The sequence below is a fragment of the Dama dama genome, chromosome 33 (assembly GCF_033118175.1).
Source record: "Dama dama isolate Ldn47 chromosome 33, ASM3311817v1, whole genome shotgun sequence".
In the NCBI taxonomy this organism is placed as follows: domain Eukaryota; kingdom Metazoa; phylum Chordata; class Mammalia; order Artiodactyla; family Cervidae; genus Dama; species Dama dama.
This window is the reverse complement of record NC_083713.1, coordinates 32,610,979-32,629,271: the sequence shown is the minus strand read 5'-3', so window position 1 is coordinate 32,629,271 and position 18,293 is coordinate 32,610,979. Positions and strand designations below refer to the sequence as shown.

The 18,293-nt window shown below is 35.8% G+C and overlaps 1 protein-coding gene across 1 annotated transcript in view; it reads right to left on the bottom strand.

The window, feature by feature from the left end:
* SCN7A (sodium voltage-gated channel alpha subunit 7) overlaps positions 1-18,293 on the bottom strand; it is a 76,542-nt gene that overhangs the window by 37,161 nt on the left and 21,088 nt on the right. The window contains exons 5-10 of the mRNA XM_061135162.1: positions 17,329-17,457; positions 15,826-15,917; positions 8,821-9,027; positions 8,345-8,414; positions 5,426-5,567; positions 1,440-1,643 (exon numbers count right to left, since the gene is read on the bottom strand). Of these exons, the coding sequence (XP_060991145.1) occupies positions 1,440-1,643; positions 5,426-5,567; positions 8,345-8,414; positions 8,821-9,027; positions 15,826-15,917; positions 17,329-17,457 (844 nt within the window). The remainder of the gene's footprint in view (positions 1-1,439; positions 1,644-5,425; positions 5,568-8,344; positions 8,415-8,820; positions 9,028-15,825; positions 15,918-17,328; positions 17,458-18,293) is intronic.

Genomic DNA, 18,293 nt, shown 5'->3' with positions numbered 1-18,293 from the left:
ACAAACTCTGAGGCAGTGGGGCACCTCACAGCACCGGGGAAGGGAGCAGCACCTCAGAAGAGGCAGGAGTTCCACCCCTCAGGCTGCTCTGGCCCCTGCCCGCCACACACCTGGACAGCTCTGGGGAGGGATACTAGGCGACTGGGCCAAGCCTAGGAAGAGGTGTGAGACAGCCAGGTCCTGTGGAATACAAGAAAGCTGCTTCTGGTTGCTTTCTGGGGGCTTGTTCGCCCTTTTTGCACATTTACAGCAGAATTTAGATTTTTTTTAAAGATGATTTTCTATAACTTTAATATTACTTCTGCCAATACTTTTAGATTCATAGACCAGATCTTTTGCTATGAAGCTAAACATCTAAAAGTACATTCAAATGGAATACCAGGGTAATTGAAAATTAGAGTAAAACTGTATTAAGTTTTACTTATCATGAACTTAATTACTGCACAGATAAAGTAACTTCTTATGCTAGGATGGACAGTGCATTTCCTTCTGAAAGAGCCAGAAAGTCAATATTTTTTTTCTCTTTTCACAACTTCACTACTATACTTTGATCCACGCTTTCAGTACTTTCTAGATTCTAAATTGTGGAAGGTGCTATCACTTTTGAGTTGAACACTGAAAATTTCCAAAGGCAATTCTGATGTCCTGTATGAAGTAAGTTTAAATTAATAAACTATGCTTGCATTATGAGAGAAAAAAAAGTGTGTACTTCGTTACAAGAAGTTCAAATACATATATACATATATATATACCCATAGTTTATTATATATATAATATATTTTATATAATATATACTGTGTATATATATTGGAGAAGTCAATGGCAACCCTCTCCAGTACTCTTGCCTGGAAAATCCCATGGGCAGAGGAGCCTGGTAGGCTGCAGTCCATGGGGTTGTGGAGTCGGACACGACTGAGCAACTTCACTTTCACTTTTCACTTTCATGCATTGGAAAAGGCAATGGCAACCTACTCCAGTGTTCTTGCCTGTAGAATCCCAGGGATGGCGGAGCCTGGGGGGCTGCTGTCTATGGGGTCGCACAGAGTCGGACACAACTGAAGCGACTTAGCAGTAGCAGCAGCAGCAGCAGCAGCAGTGTATATATATACACATCCATAGTTTATTAGCAGTAGTAATCAGCATTTTGGAACATATATATATATATGTATATATATACACATCCATAGTTTATTAGCAGTAGTAATCAGCATTTTGGAACAAAAATATTGTATATATTAAGTGACCAAAAAATGTTGGTCACTCTTACCACACCACACTCAGAAAAGAATGTTATGTAGGAAAAGTCAGCCCTTTTACTAAAATCACTTATGATCTTATCATGTACCACACATAGATAATGAACATCTATTAGAACACATACGCTCCAAGACTTGAGAAGATACATTCTGACTTTAAAAGAGCATTAAAAAAATCTATACCTCTGCTGTTATTTTTTCTTCTTGAAGTTCTGGTAAAGACTTCTGAAATTCCTGATCAATCTTAGATTTCTCAGTAGCTGTCTGCTTTTCTTCTTCATAGGATATAGCAAGTAAGCCTAAGAACAAACTTGCCATATAAAAGGCAAACCAAAAACTTATCACAACAAAAAATATCATGTAGACCTTCCCAGAAGCATAAAGGATCTAAGGAGAGGTGGAAAAAAGACAGAGAGGAAATGTTATTTGTCTTACTGTGATCTCTTATTTTAAAATGAAAAAAAAAAAAAAGAAATTTTGTTAGAATTTAGTTACAAGTGGAATGCAATTACAAGACAGTTAAAGTACTGGCTTTACCTGGAGAAATAACTAAAAAGCTCTTTAACTTTAGACATATATGTAAGATACAAAATAATGGTACAAAATCAGGGAAGAATTTAGTAATTTAATTCAGGGTGAGCATTTGACGTTTTTGTCTTCACTAACAGATCAAACATAATGAAAGAAAAAACTGTCATCTTTCAATAAAGAATACTAGATAGTCCGAATATGAATGATTGTTTCCTTTGCAATAGAATCTTTAAATATATGAAGTGTAATAAAGGCAACGGATGAATGTCTGGATATTACTTTCTTTGGATCATTACTTTATGGAAACATCACAACAAAGTACAAGATCACGCCTGTTCAAAGAGAGGAGGAACAGGAATATTTGATTATCTGTCAGGATACTTGCTTTCGTGAAGAACCTCTGCACAAATCACCTAGGAAAGTCATATAATTCACATATGTTAAGTCATTTATGGATATAGATGCATGCTTCCCTTGTGGTTCAGACAGTGAAGAATCTGCTTGCAATGCAGGAGGCATGGGTTCAATCCCTGGGTTGGGAAGGTCCCCTGGAGGAGGGCATGGCGACCTACTCTAGTATTCTAGCCTGGAAAATCCCCATGGACAGAGGAACCTGGCCGGCTACAGTCCGTGGGGTCACAAAGGGTCGGACAAGACTGAGACACTAAGCCCTGCACATGTGTGCTAAGCTGCTTCAGTCGTGTCTGACTCTGTGACCCTATGGGCTGTATCCTGCCAGGCTGCTCTGTCCTAGGGATTCTCCAGACAAGAAAACTGGAGTGGGTTGCCATGTCCTCCTCCAGGGGATCTTCCCAAGCCAGGGATCGAACCTGCATGTCTTATGTCTCCTGCACTGGCAGGCAGGTTCTTTACTACTAGTCACTTGGGAAACCCCGTTAATGGATAGAAAAATACAAAGTAGTAGATCTCTAAACTGAGCATCGACTGGCTTTTATTTAAAAATAATTACCTAAGATAGATCAGAAAATTGAAAAATTTATAAGTAGATATTACAAATCCAAAATATAGTCCACTGATCTATCCTCACTGATTACAAGTAGATGAACAAATTTCAGGAAAACATGTGGGAAAAGTTTTCACTTTTAAGCATTCATTTGAATCAATAGACAAGTATTACTTACAGAAAATATTGTGTTGACATGTTAAGAATGTTTACAAATTAACAGGAAGTTCTAACATTTAATCAGAAATAATTTCTTATTAATCTATAGTATATTTTCCTTTAACAGTATTTTTAATAAACTCTATTATCCAAATGAGTAAGCTATTTAGGATTTGGTTAAATATTTTCCCCACTAAATAGCTGTTATCCACAATACATTCAGAAGTCAGTATTAGATATCATGAGTATTGTAGGATATACACATTAATAAATACTTTATGTTTGTTATTTCCTTAATTCCATGTAAAACATTTACATTGTATTTACCATGTAGAAAGGAGATGAAATTAGATAAAGATCTCACAGCTGTGGGGAAATGCCTAAATCCAAAATTTTTGCTCTTTCCACTAAATGAAGCTGAATGAGAATAAAAGCATACAATCTTATTAGAATGAAAAAGTGTGCAAATTCAAGTTTTATTGTATTTTAGCAGAAAACAGGGGCTAATTATAGCCTGTTTACCATATATTTTTATGAAAATCAAATGAAACAATGTAGGGGAGGATCTCAGCTCATGGCAAGTATGTGATAAATGTGAACTAAGATTGAATATAACCCCACTCCATGAGAACTGACAACCTGCTTTGTTCATTTCTGTACCAAGGCCACATCAGGGTACTTGGATTAAATAATGCTTGTTTAATGAATGGGGAATGCCATTCTCCAAGACACAAGCTGTACTCTTTGGGAATAACTGTTGAATTTACCTAGTCATGGTTCAATAGAGCAGTGCTGAGTAAAAAATTCAATCCAAATCAAAGCAAACCTTATCTAGACTAGTCAATAAAATCCTAGAATGCAATAATAACGAAGGTCTTGAAAGACTCCAGAATCAGGGCACTCCCAGACTGTTCTCATTTCCCTGGTGTGTGATGGGATTTCTTTTAAACAATTACTAACAAGTAAATTAACTTACACACTTTGAAAGCTGTAAATAAAAGGCAAGACATTCACTATTATATAAAGTAAACAATTCATAAATATTCACTTAAATTTTTTGTTTATTAAAATTTTATTAAGCATTTCTATATGTTAGATGCTGAGAAGACAAAAATTAAAATAAGACAAAATACTTCTTAGGTCGTTTATCTCCTAATGGGCAGAAATACTGAACAAGCAAACATGATTGCAGAGACCATATCTTAAAGGGCGCTATGGACCATGCATTTGGACACTGAACTTCATCCTATAGACATCTGGAAATCACTGGAGGATTTTGAAGAGAATAACATGGTAAGATTAGTTCAGAAATAAGAAGTTCCTAGTGTTGTGGAGGAGGCATGATACTTGTTAAAAAGTTTGACAAATAACAATATACTGCCCTTTCAAAATTAGAAAAATATAGTTTGCATAAAGAAAACAATCACTTGTAATATTTTAAGTACTTCTACTAGAAACATAATTTTCCTACAAGCATGTTTGGTTTACTTGATTTTCATTTAATAATATATTATGAATCTTTGTGCTAAAAATATATTACCTTATTCTTATCATTATTAATGGCCTATAAACATACACATATGCATATACACACCATAATTTATCTATTCAATCATAAAAAGTACAGTACATGTGTGTTTAAAAAGAGTATTCTTCAACTGCACATACTTTTGGAATTTAAAGTAATTATTTTATCTAATATCTTTTGCTATTAACTATGCTGCTGAAAAACACTGCATATTCCACTTTTCTTAAAAGAAAAGCTGAATCTACATTTTTAATGAGTATATATTATATCCTTCTGAGAAACTATGGCACACAAAAGGAGAATCAGAATTTTTATTTAAAGTCTCATAACAGTAAGCTTTCTGTTACTATAACTGGAGCATGACTGACTATTAAAAGAGGATGAGAAGAAATAGAAGAATTAAAAAGAAATAGTACATTGTAGGCATGAATAATCTTTAGTTTCAGCATGTAAATTCTTAGTTGCAGTACACAGGGTTCCTTGACCAGAGATCAAGTTCACTCCCCCTGACTTGGGAGCTCAGAGTCTTAGCCACTGGACCACCAGGGAAATCCCAACAATTTCTTAACAGATGGTAATCTCATAGGTTCAAATTTTTTGTCTGAAGAATTAGCACCTAGAAATGCTCTCTAGTTAATGTCAAATCTATAAGACCACAGAGTAGTACACTGATCGCTGGTAGATACATGTGTTTTAATTTTGGGGAAGTTATTTGACTGCTTTGATCTTAGGGTCTTCATGTAAATGCATATGCACATATTTATATCCTGACCTTGTAGGACTGTTTCACAGATTAAATAAGATACCAATACATAAGAACACTAAAGTGTTTACATACAGTTTGACATCAAATATTTCTACTTTCTTCTGGCCTCAAATTCTTCTCCACACAAACATTTAATAAAGTACATTACATTTGATCATTATTTTTGAAAGGAGGAGCATGGCATCATTCTTACGTGCAGTGCAGATTCTCTGTGTTCTTACCTGGTGATAAAGTGCTTCAGGGTAATCCTGCATCATTAACCGAAATAAAGCTAATAAGGCCCAGCCAAAGCTGTCAAAATTTGTGTAGCCATCATCAGGATTTACACCAGCTTTTACACACACATATCCTTCAGGACACTGACTAATTAAGATGAAGAAAAGAAAAACTGCTTACTCTTAGGTGACTTTCAGATCAAGGTTAAATCACAAATTCAGAACATCTACCCATGAATAATAAAGGGCTCCCTCTTTCACGGGGCATAGTCTTCTCCTAAACAATTCCCAGTGAAAAAAAGTTGCATATGAGTTCGATTTTCAGCTGATATAAGTGAACAGCATTAGTTAAGCTAAAAGACAACAGGGACTCACAAATGGTTTTTGCCAAGTCTTTGTTAAAGATTTCTTTACTACCCAAAATCAAAGTGAAAGTATAACTGGTGGAAAATGACATTGATAAAAATAAAACTGCAGTAGTTGAGAGTTTAATTTTTAAATGATCTCACCTCAAACCCTTAGATACCATTATTTAAAGAGTGAGAAAACATTGTTCATCAATAATTCATAAGCAGTAACGGCACTTTGGTAGAAAGATCAGATTAAATATTTATTTCATTTCCTTTCATGGAGTCTTCATAATTTTGCCTACTGGGGCTTGGTTCTTGTGGTCCATTATGAAAGTAGTGGCCCAATAAACCATGCTTCTTTTCTTATCACCTCTCGGTAGTTCCTCCCACATTATTGGAGCTTTGGCCATGTGACTTGCTTTACATATTTGTTAATGGCTAACAAATGTGATACAAACAGAGGTTTAAAAAGTACTTGTGTGTTGAGGCTTGCTAAATTGCTGACCTATAGAATCTGAACAGATGAAATTTTGTTCTTGTCTTAAAACACTAACTTTTGGGATAGTTTATCATACAGCAAAGTATAATGGCTGCAGATGAAACACTGACATTCTCATCTGGGCTTGATATACTATATCATTGTCATTCTGACTATCCACGACTTGGTATCTTAGAACATGCATTTCACGTCAAATCTAGTTTGGAATGTCCACAGAAAGGTTTAGCTCGAGTGGGATAGGGCAGACATAATGAGATGGGTTCACAATCTGGACTTGAAAATAGAATGGGAGCCCAGCAGTAAAGGGGTAAAAAGGTTGAATAAGCAATGAAATGTCTAAATCACCTTGTATATGCTGTCGCTTCAGTCATGTCTGACTATTTGTGACCCTATGAACTATAGCCTGCCAGGTTCCTCTCTCCATGGGATTCTCCAGGCAAGAATACTGGAGCAAGTTGCCATTTCCTACTCCAGGGGATCTTCCTGAGCCAGGGACTGAACCGAGTTCTAATTGGCAGGTGAGTTCTTTACCACCAGTGCCACCTGAGAAGCCCCCCCCCACCCCCCGCCGTGTGTATGTGTGTGTGTGTGTGTGTGTTAGTCGCTCAGTCGTGTCCGACTCTATGCAATCCCATCAAATGTAGCCTACTAGACTTCTCTGTCCATGGGATTCTTTGGGCAAGAATACTGGAGTGTATTGCCATGCCCTCCTCCAGGGATCGAACCCAGGTCTCCTGAAAGAGTGTCTAGTGGACTCTTACCATCTCAGCCACAAGGGAAGCCTCTGGGAAGCCCCCAAATCACTTTAATAGGACTAAACTACATAACTCATTCTCCTGCCCCTATGTGCTTTTTCTCTATCTCAGGCCCAGAGCCTCTAAGAACTGAGTTTCAGATGGATTTCAAGTCATTCTAGTTGAGGAAAGTAACACAAGGAATTAATCCATTGTACTGCTGAGAAGCACTCTATTTCAACTTTATTTCGTCATCTGAAATTATAAGAAAATAAAAGTTTTTCCAATAGTCATGTATGGATGTGAGAGTTGGACTATAAAGAAAGCTGAGCACCAGAGAATTGATGCTTTTGAACTGTGGTGTTGGAGAAACTCTTGAGAGTCCCTCGCACTGCCAGGAAATGCAACCAGTCCATCCTAAAGGAGATCAGTCCTGAATATTAATTGGAAGGACTGATGCTGAAGCTGAAACTCCAATACTTTGGCCACTTAATACGAAGAACTGACTCACTAGAAAAGACCCTGATGCTGGGAAAGATTGAAGGCAGGGGGAAAAGGGGATGACAGAGGATGAGATGGTTGGATGGCACCACTGACTCGATGAACATGCGTTTGAACAAGCTCCGGGAGTTGGTGATGGACAGGGAAGCCTGAAGAGCTGTACTCCATGGGGTTGCAAAGAGTCAGACACGACTGAGTGACTGAACTGGACTGAAGACTTGAGAGTTTTGTCATCTCACTGAAGAATTATTTTAAGTCCTATTGTTGTTTAGTTGCTAAGTCGTTTCTGACTCTTTTGAGACTCCATGAGGCCCCCTAGGCTCCCCTGTTCATGGGATTTCTCAGGCAACAATACTGGAGAGGGTTTGCCATTTATTTCCTCCTTCAGGGGATCTTCCCGACCCAGGGATCAAGCCAGCACCTCCTGCACTGGCAGATGGATTCTTTACCGCTAAGCCACCAGGTTCCCATAAGCTGCCATAATTCCAAGAACTGGTCTCAAGGAAATTGAAACCAACCAACCCTGTATGTGAAGATTAATCATAGTTAAAACAATCAACACGATGCTGGGCAGACCACGGAGGACCGATTTCAAGATGACTGTCAGCTGACTGTGCTGTTTCTGCATGTAGCTCCCTCCCTCTTGCCCCCTGATTGTCGGGGCAGATGGAGAGTCAGCCTTTGAACAATTGTCACCCTCCCCTCTGTTGCTAGCATCTAAAATAAAGCAAACTTTCCTTTTCACTAAATGGCCTCTTATTGGTTTTTGAGCAGTGAAGAGCCCAACTCCACTCTCCATTATAATACAGACTTGATAGAAGAAAACATTAACACCACTTACCTAGCATCTGATCTGTTGCCACAAAGAAGAGCATATCTTTCTCCCTCCAAATAATAAAAGTTTTCTGTTTCTGGAAAAATATGAAAGACATGATGTTTTGTATCTAATTTTGAGTGAACAGCATTTATCTAAAACCCAATTACATCTGTACAGATGAACATCCTTCTCTACAGCAAGAAGGAATGAGTTTGTAGCCTACCATTTTCTCTCAACCTAGGAGGCTTTGGTCATATTTATTTATTTTTAAAATGATAAAATTTGTGAGTTTTAGCAATTCCAAACTTTGGTTTCCCTGACATAACTTTCTGAAGACTTGGAACTTTATCATCCTGATAAAGGAAACTGATCCAAATTAGTACTTGAGCATAGTTAGGTATTTACATAAAGATTGTTCTGAAGTTGAATTTGTTCTGAAATTGAAGGTTCAACATTTCTGTGAAGAATGCTTTTTGATATAGATGGCAAGGGATTCTTACCTCGAATATAATATGGATTTCCAGTTCTGTTATTCAGCATGTCAGTTTCATTTTCTTGGGGCCATCGCAAACATTTATGTTTCAGATTGCCCATGAAGAGCCCCATCCCAATTAGAGAAAATACACTCAGAAAAAAGAGAGTTAGGATAATGACCACAGTGAGCTTCTTCAAACAATGGATGAGTATCCCTACAAAAGACTTCATTCCTGAAAAGAGAAAGGTTTGTTTTTCATAAAATAAAATACCTTAGTAAAGCAGCATTAGCAAACTTCTCCCACGGTGAATGCAGATGCCATTGAAATCAATAGCTTTGTGTTTTATAATTTCATTTATCATTATCTAGATCTGATAAATAAAAGAAATAACAGGCGAAACTTTGAGATTTCTGTATTATTGCTAATTTATTACACTTGGCAATAATTCAGACATTCTTTAGTACTTTTACTTATTTGTTTTATTTCTTTTTACTACATAAAGAACAGGACTCCTCTCTTGGTTACTGTTTTTCATACTAATCACCATTATTTAAAAGCACAGGTAAAGGCATAGAGTTACAAATCAACATGGGTTGCAAATGTTGTTGAAAAAAGAAATAGCTTGAAATAGCAGTATTCTTTACATTTTTATTAATTTTTATGACCTCAATTTTTGAAGCTCATTAAATAAAACATGAAAAAACTTTATGAATAGAAATGGAATAACATACAACTGTGATTATATGTCACTGTATTTATACCAGGATACTTGTTAATTAAGAATTCAACTTCAATGTTAGTTTTACTTAAGGACACTCATTTTTCTAACTTTAATAGTTAATACATGCTCAATTCAGAAAATATAGAAAGCAAGAAGAAACAACAAAAACCCCATAATTATACTTCATAAATGAAACTACCATAACTCTTCTTTCCTCCAATAATGGATAAAAATATACCAACTTCATAATGTTGAGCAAGTTACCAACATTTTAATGTTTCTGTTTAATTATTTTTAAGGGAGTATAAATATACTTATTTCATACATCATTGTGAGAATTGAAAATCTATTTTTTTTAAATGACATCCTCAGATGATTAGATTTCTTGAGTGTAATAGAATAGGGTTGAAATAAAGTTATTAGAAAAGAGCGTCCTCAAATAAAACTAACTTTAAAATACTTGGGTGCAATCTCAAAAAGAACAGAATGATCTCTGTTTGTTTCCAAGGCAAACCATTCAATATCACGGTAATCCAAGTCTATGCCACAACCACTCAAGTTGAAGAAGCTGAAGTTGAACGGTTCTATGATGACCTAGAAGACCATCTAGAACTAACAACAAAAAAAGATGTCCTTTTCATCGTGGGGATTGTAAAGAAAAAGTAGGAAGTCAATAGATACCTGGAGTAACAGGAAGGTTGACCTTCGAGTACAAAATGAAGCAAGGCAAAGGCTAATAGAGTTTTGCCTAGAGAACACATAGCTCATAGCAAACACCCTCTCCCAACAACACAAGAGACGACTCTACACATGGACATCACGAGATGGTCAACACTAAAATCAGATTGATTATATTCTTTGCGGCCAAAGGTGGAGACTAAACAGTCAGCAAAGACAAGACTGGGAACTGACTGCGGCTTAAATCATAAACTACTTATCGCAAAATTCAGGCTTAAATTGAAGAAATCAGGGAAAACTACTAGACCATTCAGGTATGACCTAAATCAAATCCCTTATGATATACAGTGAAAGTGACAAATAGATTCAAGGGGTTAGATCTGATAGAGTGCCTGAAGTATTATGCATGATGGTTCATGACATCGTACAGGAGGCAGTCATCAAAATCACCCCCAAGAAAAAGAAACAGCAAAATGGTTGTCTGAGGAGGCCTTACAAATTGCTGAGAAGAGAAGTGAAAGGCAAAGGAGAAGAGGAAAGATATATCCATCTGAATGGAGAATTCCAAAGAATAGCAAGGAGAGATAAGAAAGCCTTCCTAAGTGATCAATGCAAAGAAATAGAGGAAAACAATAGAATGGGCAAGACTAGAGATCTCCTCAAGAAAATCAGAGATACCAAGTGTTGGTCCTTTAATAGACTGGAACCTGGTGGTCGGGAGTCGATGATGAGAAAGTGAAAGAAGGAAAGAGGCTAATATTCCCTGGGTTACACAGCCGGCTTTCACGCTCCAGGGAATCAGCCAGAAAAAGAGAGATAAAGAGAAAGAAAGAAAGACAGACACGGGGACCAAAGCTCTGATGGAGCAAAGGTGTTTTAATCAACATGGCATGGGCACATATACTGTAGTTATTCTCAGCAAAGATAAAGATTAAAAATCCAGACTTGCAAAACACAAGGCGATCCCTATTAAAGAGAGAAGAGGATACTTATCACCATAATGAGAAACTAACAAAGGAAATGCCTGGATTCCTCAGCCCCAGGAAAGGCAAGGTGTGCCTCTCCTCTTAATTCCTGAATATTCAGGATCAATAAGGGCCAAAGGTTTCCTGACAGATCCATAACAGCACACAGGAAGCCTCCTGTTAAATGCTTCCTGACAACCAAGGGAACATTTCATGCAAATATGGGCACAAGAAAGGACAGAAATGGTAAGGACCTACCAGCAGCAGAAGATATTAGGAAGAGGTGGCAGAAACACAGAAAAACTACACAAAAAAGATTTTAATGACCCAGATAACCACGATGCTGTGATCACTCACCTGGAGCCAGACATCCCAGAAGTCAAATGGGCCTTAGAAAGCATCACTATGAACAAAGTTAGTGGAGGTGATGAATTCCAGCTGAGCTATTTCAAATCCTAAAAGATGATGCTGTGAAAGTGCTGTACTCAATATGCCAGAAAATTTGGAAAACTCAGCAGTGGCCACAGAACTGGAAAAGGTCAGTTTTCATTCCAATCTCAAAGAAAGGCAACGCAAAAGAATGTTCAAACTACTACATAATTGCACTCATCTCGCACAGTGGCAAAGTAATGCTCAAAATTATCCACTCCAGGCTTCAACAGTACATGAACAGAGAACTTCCAGATGTTCAAGCTGGATTTAGAAAAGGCAGAGAAAGCAGAGATCAAATTGCCAACATCTGTTGGATCATAGAAAAAGCAAGAGAATTACAGAAAAAAACATCTACTTCTGCTTTGTTGACTATGCCAAAGCCTTTGACTGTGTGGATCACAACAAACTGTAGAAAATTCTTCAAGGGAAGGGAATAGCAGTCCACCTTGTCTGCTTCCTGAGAAATCTGTATGCAGGTCTAGAAGCAACAGTTAGAACTGGCCATAGAACAACAGACTGGTTTCAAATTGAAAAGGAGTACATCAAGGCCATATAGTGTCACCCTGCTTATTTAACTTATATGCAGAGTACATCATGCAAAATGCTGGGCTGGATGAAGCACAAGCTGGAATCCAGATTGCTGAGAAAAATATCAATAACCTCTGATATGCAGCAGATAGCACCCTTATGGCAGAAAGTGAAAATAAACTAAAGAGTCTCTTGGTAAATGTGAAAGAGGAGAGTAAAAAAACTGGCTTAAAACTCACCACTCAAAAAACTAAGATCATGGCATCCAGTCCCATCAATTCCTAGCAAATAGATGGGGAAACAATGGAAACAGTGACAGACTTTATTTTGGGAGGCTCCAAAATCACTACAGATGGTAATTGCAGCCATGAAATTAAAAGATGCTTGCTCCTTGGAAGAAAAGCTATGACCAACCGAAACAGCATATTAAAAAGCAGAGACATTACTTAGTCCACAAAGGTTTGCCTAGTCAAAACTATGTTTTTTCCAGCAGTCATATATGGATGTGAGAGTTGGACCATAAAGAAGGCTGAGATGAGAAGAATTGATGCTTTTCAAATGTGGTGTTGGAGAAGACTCTTGAGAGTCCCTTGGATTGCAAGGAGATCAAACCAGTCAATCCTAAAGAAAATCAGTCTTGAATATACATTGGAAGGACTGATGCTGAAGCTGAAGCTCCAATACTTTGGACATGTGATACAAAGAACTGACTCACTGGAAAAGACCCTGATGCTGGGAAAGATTGAAGGCAGGAGGAGAAGGGGACAACAGAGGATGAGATGGTTGGATGGCATCATGGACTTGATGGACAGGAGTTTGAGCAAGCTCTGGGAGTGGTCATGGACAGCGAAGTCTGGCATACTACAGTTCACTGATTGCAAAGAGTCAGACATGACTGACTGAACTGACTGAAAGTTACTCCTGTGATTAAAGAAATGTGATACCTAGAATAAATATATAATTTTAATTGCTATCATCCTAAAATACATATTTACAGCTACTTTGGCCACTTGGAATTATACTATGAATTGTTTTGCTATATGCAAGTCTTTTTAAAGTATTACATTAAAAATGGAATTTCTGTGTCATGATATATGAGATATTTAAGTATTAATTCATATGTTCAAATTTTTTAAAGAATATTTGAGCTAATGCATAAACCAAAGACTATAAATATATAATCATGCCTTTACTAAAGGTAGGACATTTGAAAAAATATCACTGCCAATTTATTAGAAGAAAAATGGGACATTTTAATTTTATATTATTGCCATGATCACCATAAATATCTTTTAAAATATGTGTATTTGCACTGTGTATTTTTTATTTGGTCACTGTCATGAGTCCTGTGTATATTTTGTACTGAAAAAAATTTTCACATTGTTTTGTTGAAATTATCTTTAGGAATGGAAATTCTTAAATATGAGTAAGAAGGTATGTGTGTATATAAACATAAACTCATGCAAATATTTTATTAATAATAGTGATATTATAGTATATAAAGTATACTTATACATATATAACTACAGAATATTTTTATTAATATTACTATGACATAAATATATTATATACAGAATATATATAATCAAGCTTCTTATGGAGCTTTTAGTGTCAACATTTTAATCGATGATAAAAAGAAGTCACCATCACACTTTATAGACTCAAATTTATTAGTAATTTTCATTGTTATCTTCCATCCATTGCTATCTACCATTCAAAGCTTTGAACCATATGTCAATTTTGATTTTGATTTCCTGGTATAACTTTTTCCTTCTTTTTACTTTTAAATTTTCATTTTGTTTTAGTTTAGGTGTATTGTTTGTGTATTCTAACATTTCTGATTTAATTTTAAAGTCTATATATTTCTTTAATTAATTAATTTTTACTTCTGGCTCCGCTTGGTCACTGATTCTGCACATGGGTTTTCTCTAGTTACGGCGAGCAGGGGGCTACTCTTCAGCTGTGATGCATGGGCTTAGCTGCCCAGTGCTGTCTAGGATCCTCCTGGACCAGGGATCGAACCAAAGTCCCCTGCGTTGGCAGGCAGATTCTTAACCAGCACTTGGACCCCAAAGAAGCTCAAGTCTCTACATCTTGACAGACAATTTTAACTCAATTATGTTCACTTTTATAAACTGGATTATACTTTATGCCTTAGAGTACATTTTTAAAAGAAAAAAGGATTATTTTCATTCTCTTGAATAGTGTGTTTTTCCTTTCTTCCTTGTTTTCATACACACTGTATTACCAGTATGTGCCTAGGTTGTTTTCTCCTTTGAAAAAAAAATAAGAGCAATTCGTACCAGCCTGTATGCTTCCAATTCTAGTTACTGTATTCTACCTGAATTTACCTGAATTCTTCTATGATCTTCACCTCTAATTCTAAGATGAAGATGAAGGTGATACAACTTATGTTCCAGTAATTTGTGGAGAGTAGCAAAAGAACTAAGACTGTGGAAATTCCTGCAAGGACATTTCTTGCTGCTGGTTTCTTCACTGTGCTTGGTGAAGCTACCATGTCACAGACCATTGTTATCAAACAGGTTATTGAGATATATTTTATAAACCATACAATTCACCTGTTTAATGTGTACTATTCAATGTTTCAGTATATCCACAAGTGAAGTGAAGTCGCTCAGTTGTGTCTGACTCTTTGCAACTGCATGGACTGTAGCCTACCAGGCTCCTCCATCCATGTGATTTTCCAGGCAAGAATACTAGAGTGGGTTGCCATTTCCTTCTCCAGCCGATCTTCCCGACCCAGGGATTGAACTCGGGTCCTCCCTCATTGTAGGCAGACGCTTTGCCGTCTGAGCCATCAGGAAAGTCATATCCACAAGATTAGGCATCCATTATCACATTTTCCAATGTTTTTGCTGTTTTGCCCAGCCTGGACTCCAAGTACAGAGTATGCATACATCTGGCCTTCTTCATGATGTTCCAGTGGATGAACGTTGCTTGCAGATCTTACCTTTGGTGTTATCACACTAGCTCGTGGGTTTATTCATTCCACTATTTGATAAAACTTCTGACTCATAACAGCCAAAAAAAAAAACTCTGAGTGAAGTTTTCCTATCTTATTGTTTTTATTCATTCTGAACAACAAATCAGAAGGTATTAGTAGGCTTCCCTAAGACATACTCAGGAATGGGATGTGTAAATTATTCCTCAGCATCTTCCATCAGTGTGGTCATGGTCTACACTATTTAACAGAACCTTCTTGAATGTTGTGGCATGTGGAACACATCCTATCCGAGCACTGAAAGTAAAAGGGTACTTATCTTATTTTACATAACTTTGTTCATTTCAACTGGCTTTTAGATTCAATGAGGAAAAGAAGAGGATGGATTATATAACTGTCTGGACTGCTAATTCATTCAGAAGTCTAAGGACAATTTTAGTATTTCATATTTAAGACATAAAATTAAAGAAATAAGAAAAAATAGAGAAGTAAAATATTTTGATTGAGCTCTACATTTTGTTATCATAAGCATTGAAACCACTTCAAATAAGTAACAAATGTGGTATTATTTTTCCTTTCCATTCCAGGAGTGACAAATAAATTTGATACTTGATCTGATATTCATTTATATCAAAGATGAAACATTGTTTAACTTTTCCCCAAGCAATGGCAGGGCTGTTCAAATGAATACATGGAAGTACATAAAACAAAATGAAGACAAAGAACTTGATGCTTTCTCTTACCTTGGTTTAAAGGAATAATTTTCAAAATTCTCAAATTTCTCATAATTCTAAATAATGAAATGAAATTCAGAGGTGAATATCTTGAAATATGCCTGTGGAATTAAATTAAAGTCGTTTAGAAATCATATTGAGTTTATGTTACTGACATTTGACTTTTTATAATATTTGAAGCTTGTTTCTAAAACCAGACATCCAAATGTTCCCTTGCTTTCATTATTGCATTTTGCAAATAGCTTTATTATTGATTGGAAGGGAAAGATTTCTACCATGCAAGGTAATCAAGTAAACATTAATCTACAAATTAGGAGAGTTTATAAAAGCTTGACACTTTGAGTAGTCAAAATTTCATCAAATACTCTATATTATGTTCATATTTTGCAATCTTAATTGGTTTGAAAAGATAGTTAAAATAAGAAAATACATAGCTTTTGAAAGGAATAAGATTTATTTTAAGTATTTAAACTCCTGGTGCTGATAATGATGATGATAACAATGGTGATGGTGATGGTAGCAGAAATCAAAATGTATATTGGTTAAGGACACAGATTTTAGAGCCAGACTGCTGGTATAGAAATATAGGCTCTGCTATTTACTAGTTGTGTGATAAGAAAAAATTACTTAACCTATTTTGCCTCTGTTTCCTCAAAGGTGAAAAGTAAGGATAAGGGTACTTTCTAATTCTGAGGATATGGGGAAGATTAAATTAGTTAATCGATGTACATTCATAGCAAAGCACCTTCACGTACTAAGGGCCCTTAGTTGCATTAGCCAAGTTTTAGCTAATAGCAGTGGCAAGAAGAAAAATAATACTAGTGATAGCAGAAGTAGTGTTAATAATTTCAAAGATATTAGCTACTATTTTTTGACTGCTCACAACATGGAAGAAACTAATCATGTTCTTTATAAAGGTTATTTCTTTTTTAAAAAATTGACACTAACTCTACAAATAGAGTATTACTTTATTTTTAACAGGAGTTTGATACCTGTGACAATTTCTTTAGCCATAAAATAGAGTACATTAAATAGAAGGATTGAAAAACTTAATACACATGTAAATTATTTGAATTTAATGTATCATTCTAGAAAAATGTGCATGTGTATAAAATATCTTATTCTGATAATTAAAATATTTACTGTTCTTAAGCAATATCGATGAACAGAATCAAATATGCTGGAATCCTCTCCTAAGTCTCCAGGATATTTTCTGGTCACCAAACATAATCACCTCAAATGCAAAAAATTCAACCTCTATTGTTTTTGCTTCAGGTAGAAAACAGAGATAATATCCCATTCCTTTGATTTTCAATGCATAGTCAGGACTAGTTCAGTTGGAGCTGCCTAAGAGAACTCAGAGAACTCACTATGTCTATGATTTATGAATTGTTCTGTACTCACAGAATTTTTACAGGCAGAAAATTCTATCAACCTCAATGTTTCTTTATGAAAAGCATTTTTTTTAGCAAGCAAACATTATGATGTTTGTAACTTAAAAGGAGTACTCACTCAAATAAAGTTACACTGAAATCAAGCCAGTTCCATGAATCACCAAAGAAATAAAAAGGTCCTGCCCAGATGCCTCTTGCAATGAGTTTTACAAGTATTTCAAACGTATAAATTCCAAGCAAAGTATTCCTGCAGAAAAAATTTCACATAATTTTTATATTACTTTTCATATTAAAAATGAAACCAATATATCATAATTCTGAAATATATGTCTATGATAATTATTTGGCAATCAATCAACCAACCAACTAGACAACCATAGGATAGGGCTTTAGTTAGGGCTTCCTGAGTCTTACAACAATAACTATGAAATTTGGCTATCAGTCTTTTTTCAACAAATTTTAGCTCAGGGTTATATTTACATATATTTAAGTAAAGAATAAATACAAAATATCAAATTTATCCCACACTGGGAGTCCAGCAATAAGCAACTGAAATGTAGGCAAGTATGAAAGAACTTATTATATACATATGCAAGAATTTTTACAGTGAATCAGTATAACACGGATTTACCTTCCAAAGTTAACTAATTTTAAGAATAGAAACCTTGAGGAGTGCCATCAAGAAGGTCTTCTTCCCTAGAAAATGTAATGGGCCTTTCCATTTTTGTATTCTAATGCAAGGTAAGCTACTCACACCCCTCAGGAAAAAGAAGTAGAACAGAAAGGAATAAAAAGATATCTTTTTATCTAAAGAATAGACAGGATAAAAGTTATCTGTGTTTGAAACAAATCTGGTGTGGGACTGCAATAGTAAAGAAAATCTGAAGCACTGAAATATATCAATCATTAGAATAAAAATAAAGCCTCACTTATATGATGTCACAGACATAAACACATATACAGATAAAGGCTCAAGCATCTATATCATGTTAACCTAACATGCTGGGAAATTTAAAATCCAATTAAGAGTAATGATGGGAAGAAAAACATTAAAATTGATTAACAACATGTGGATATATTTTA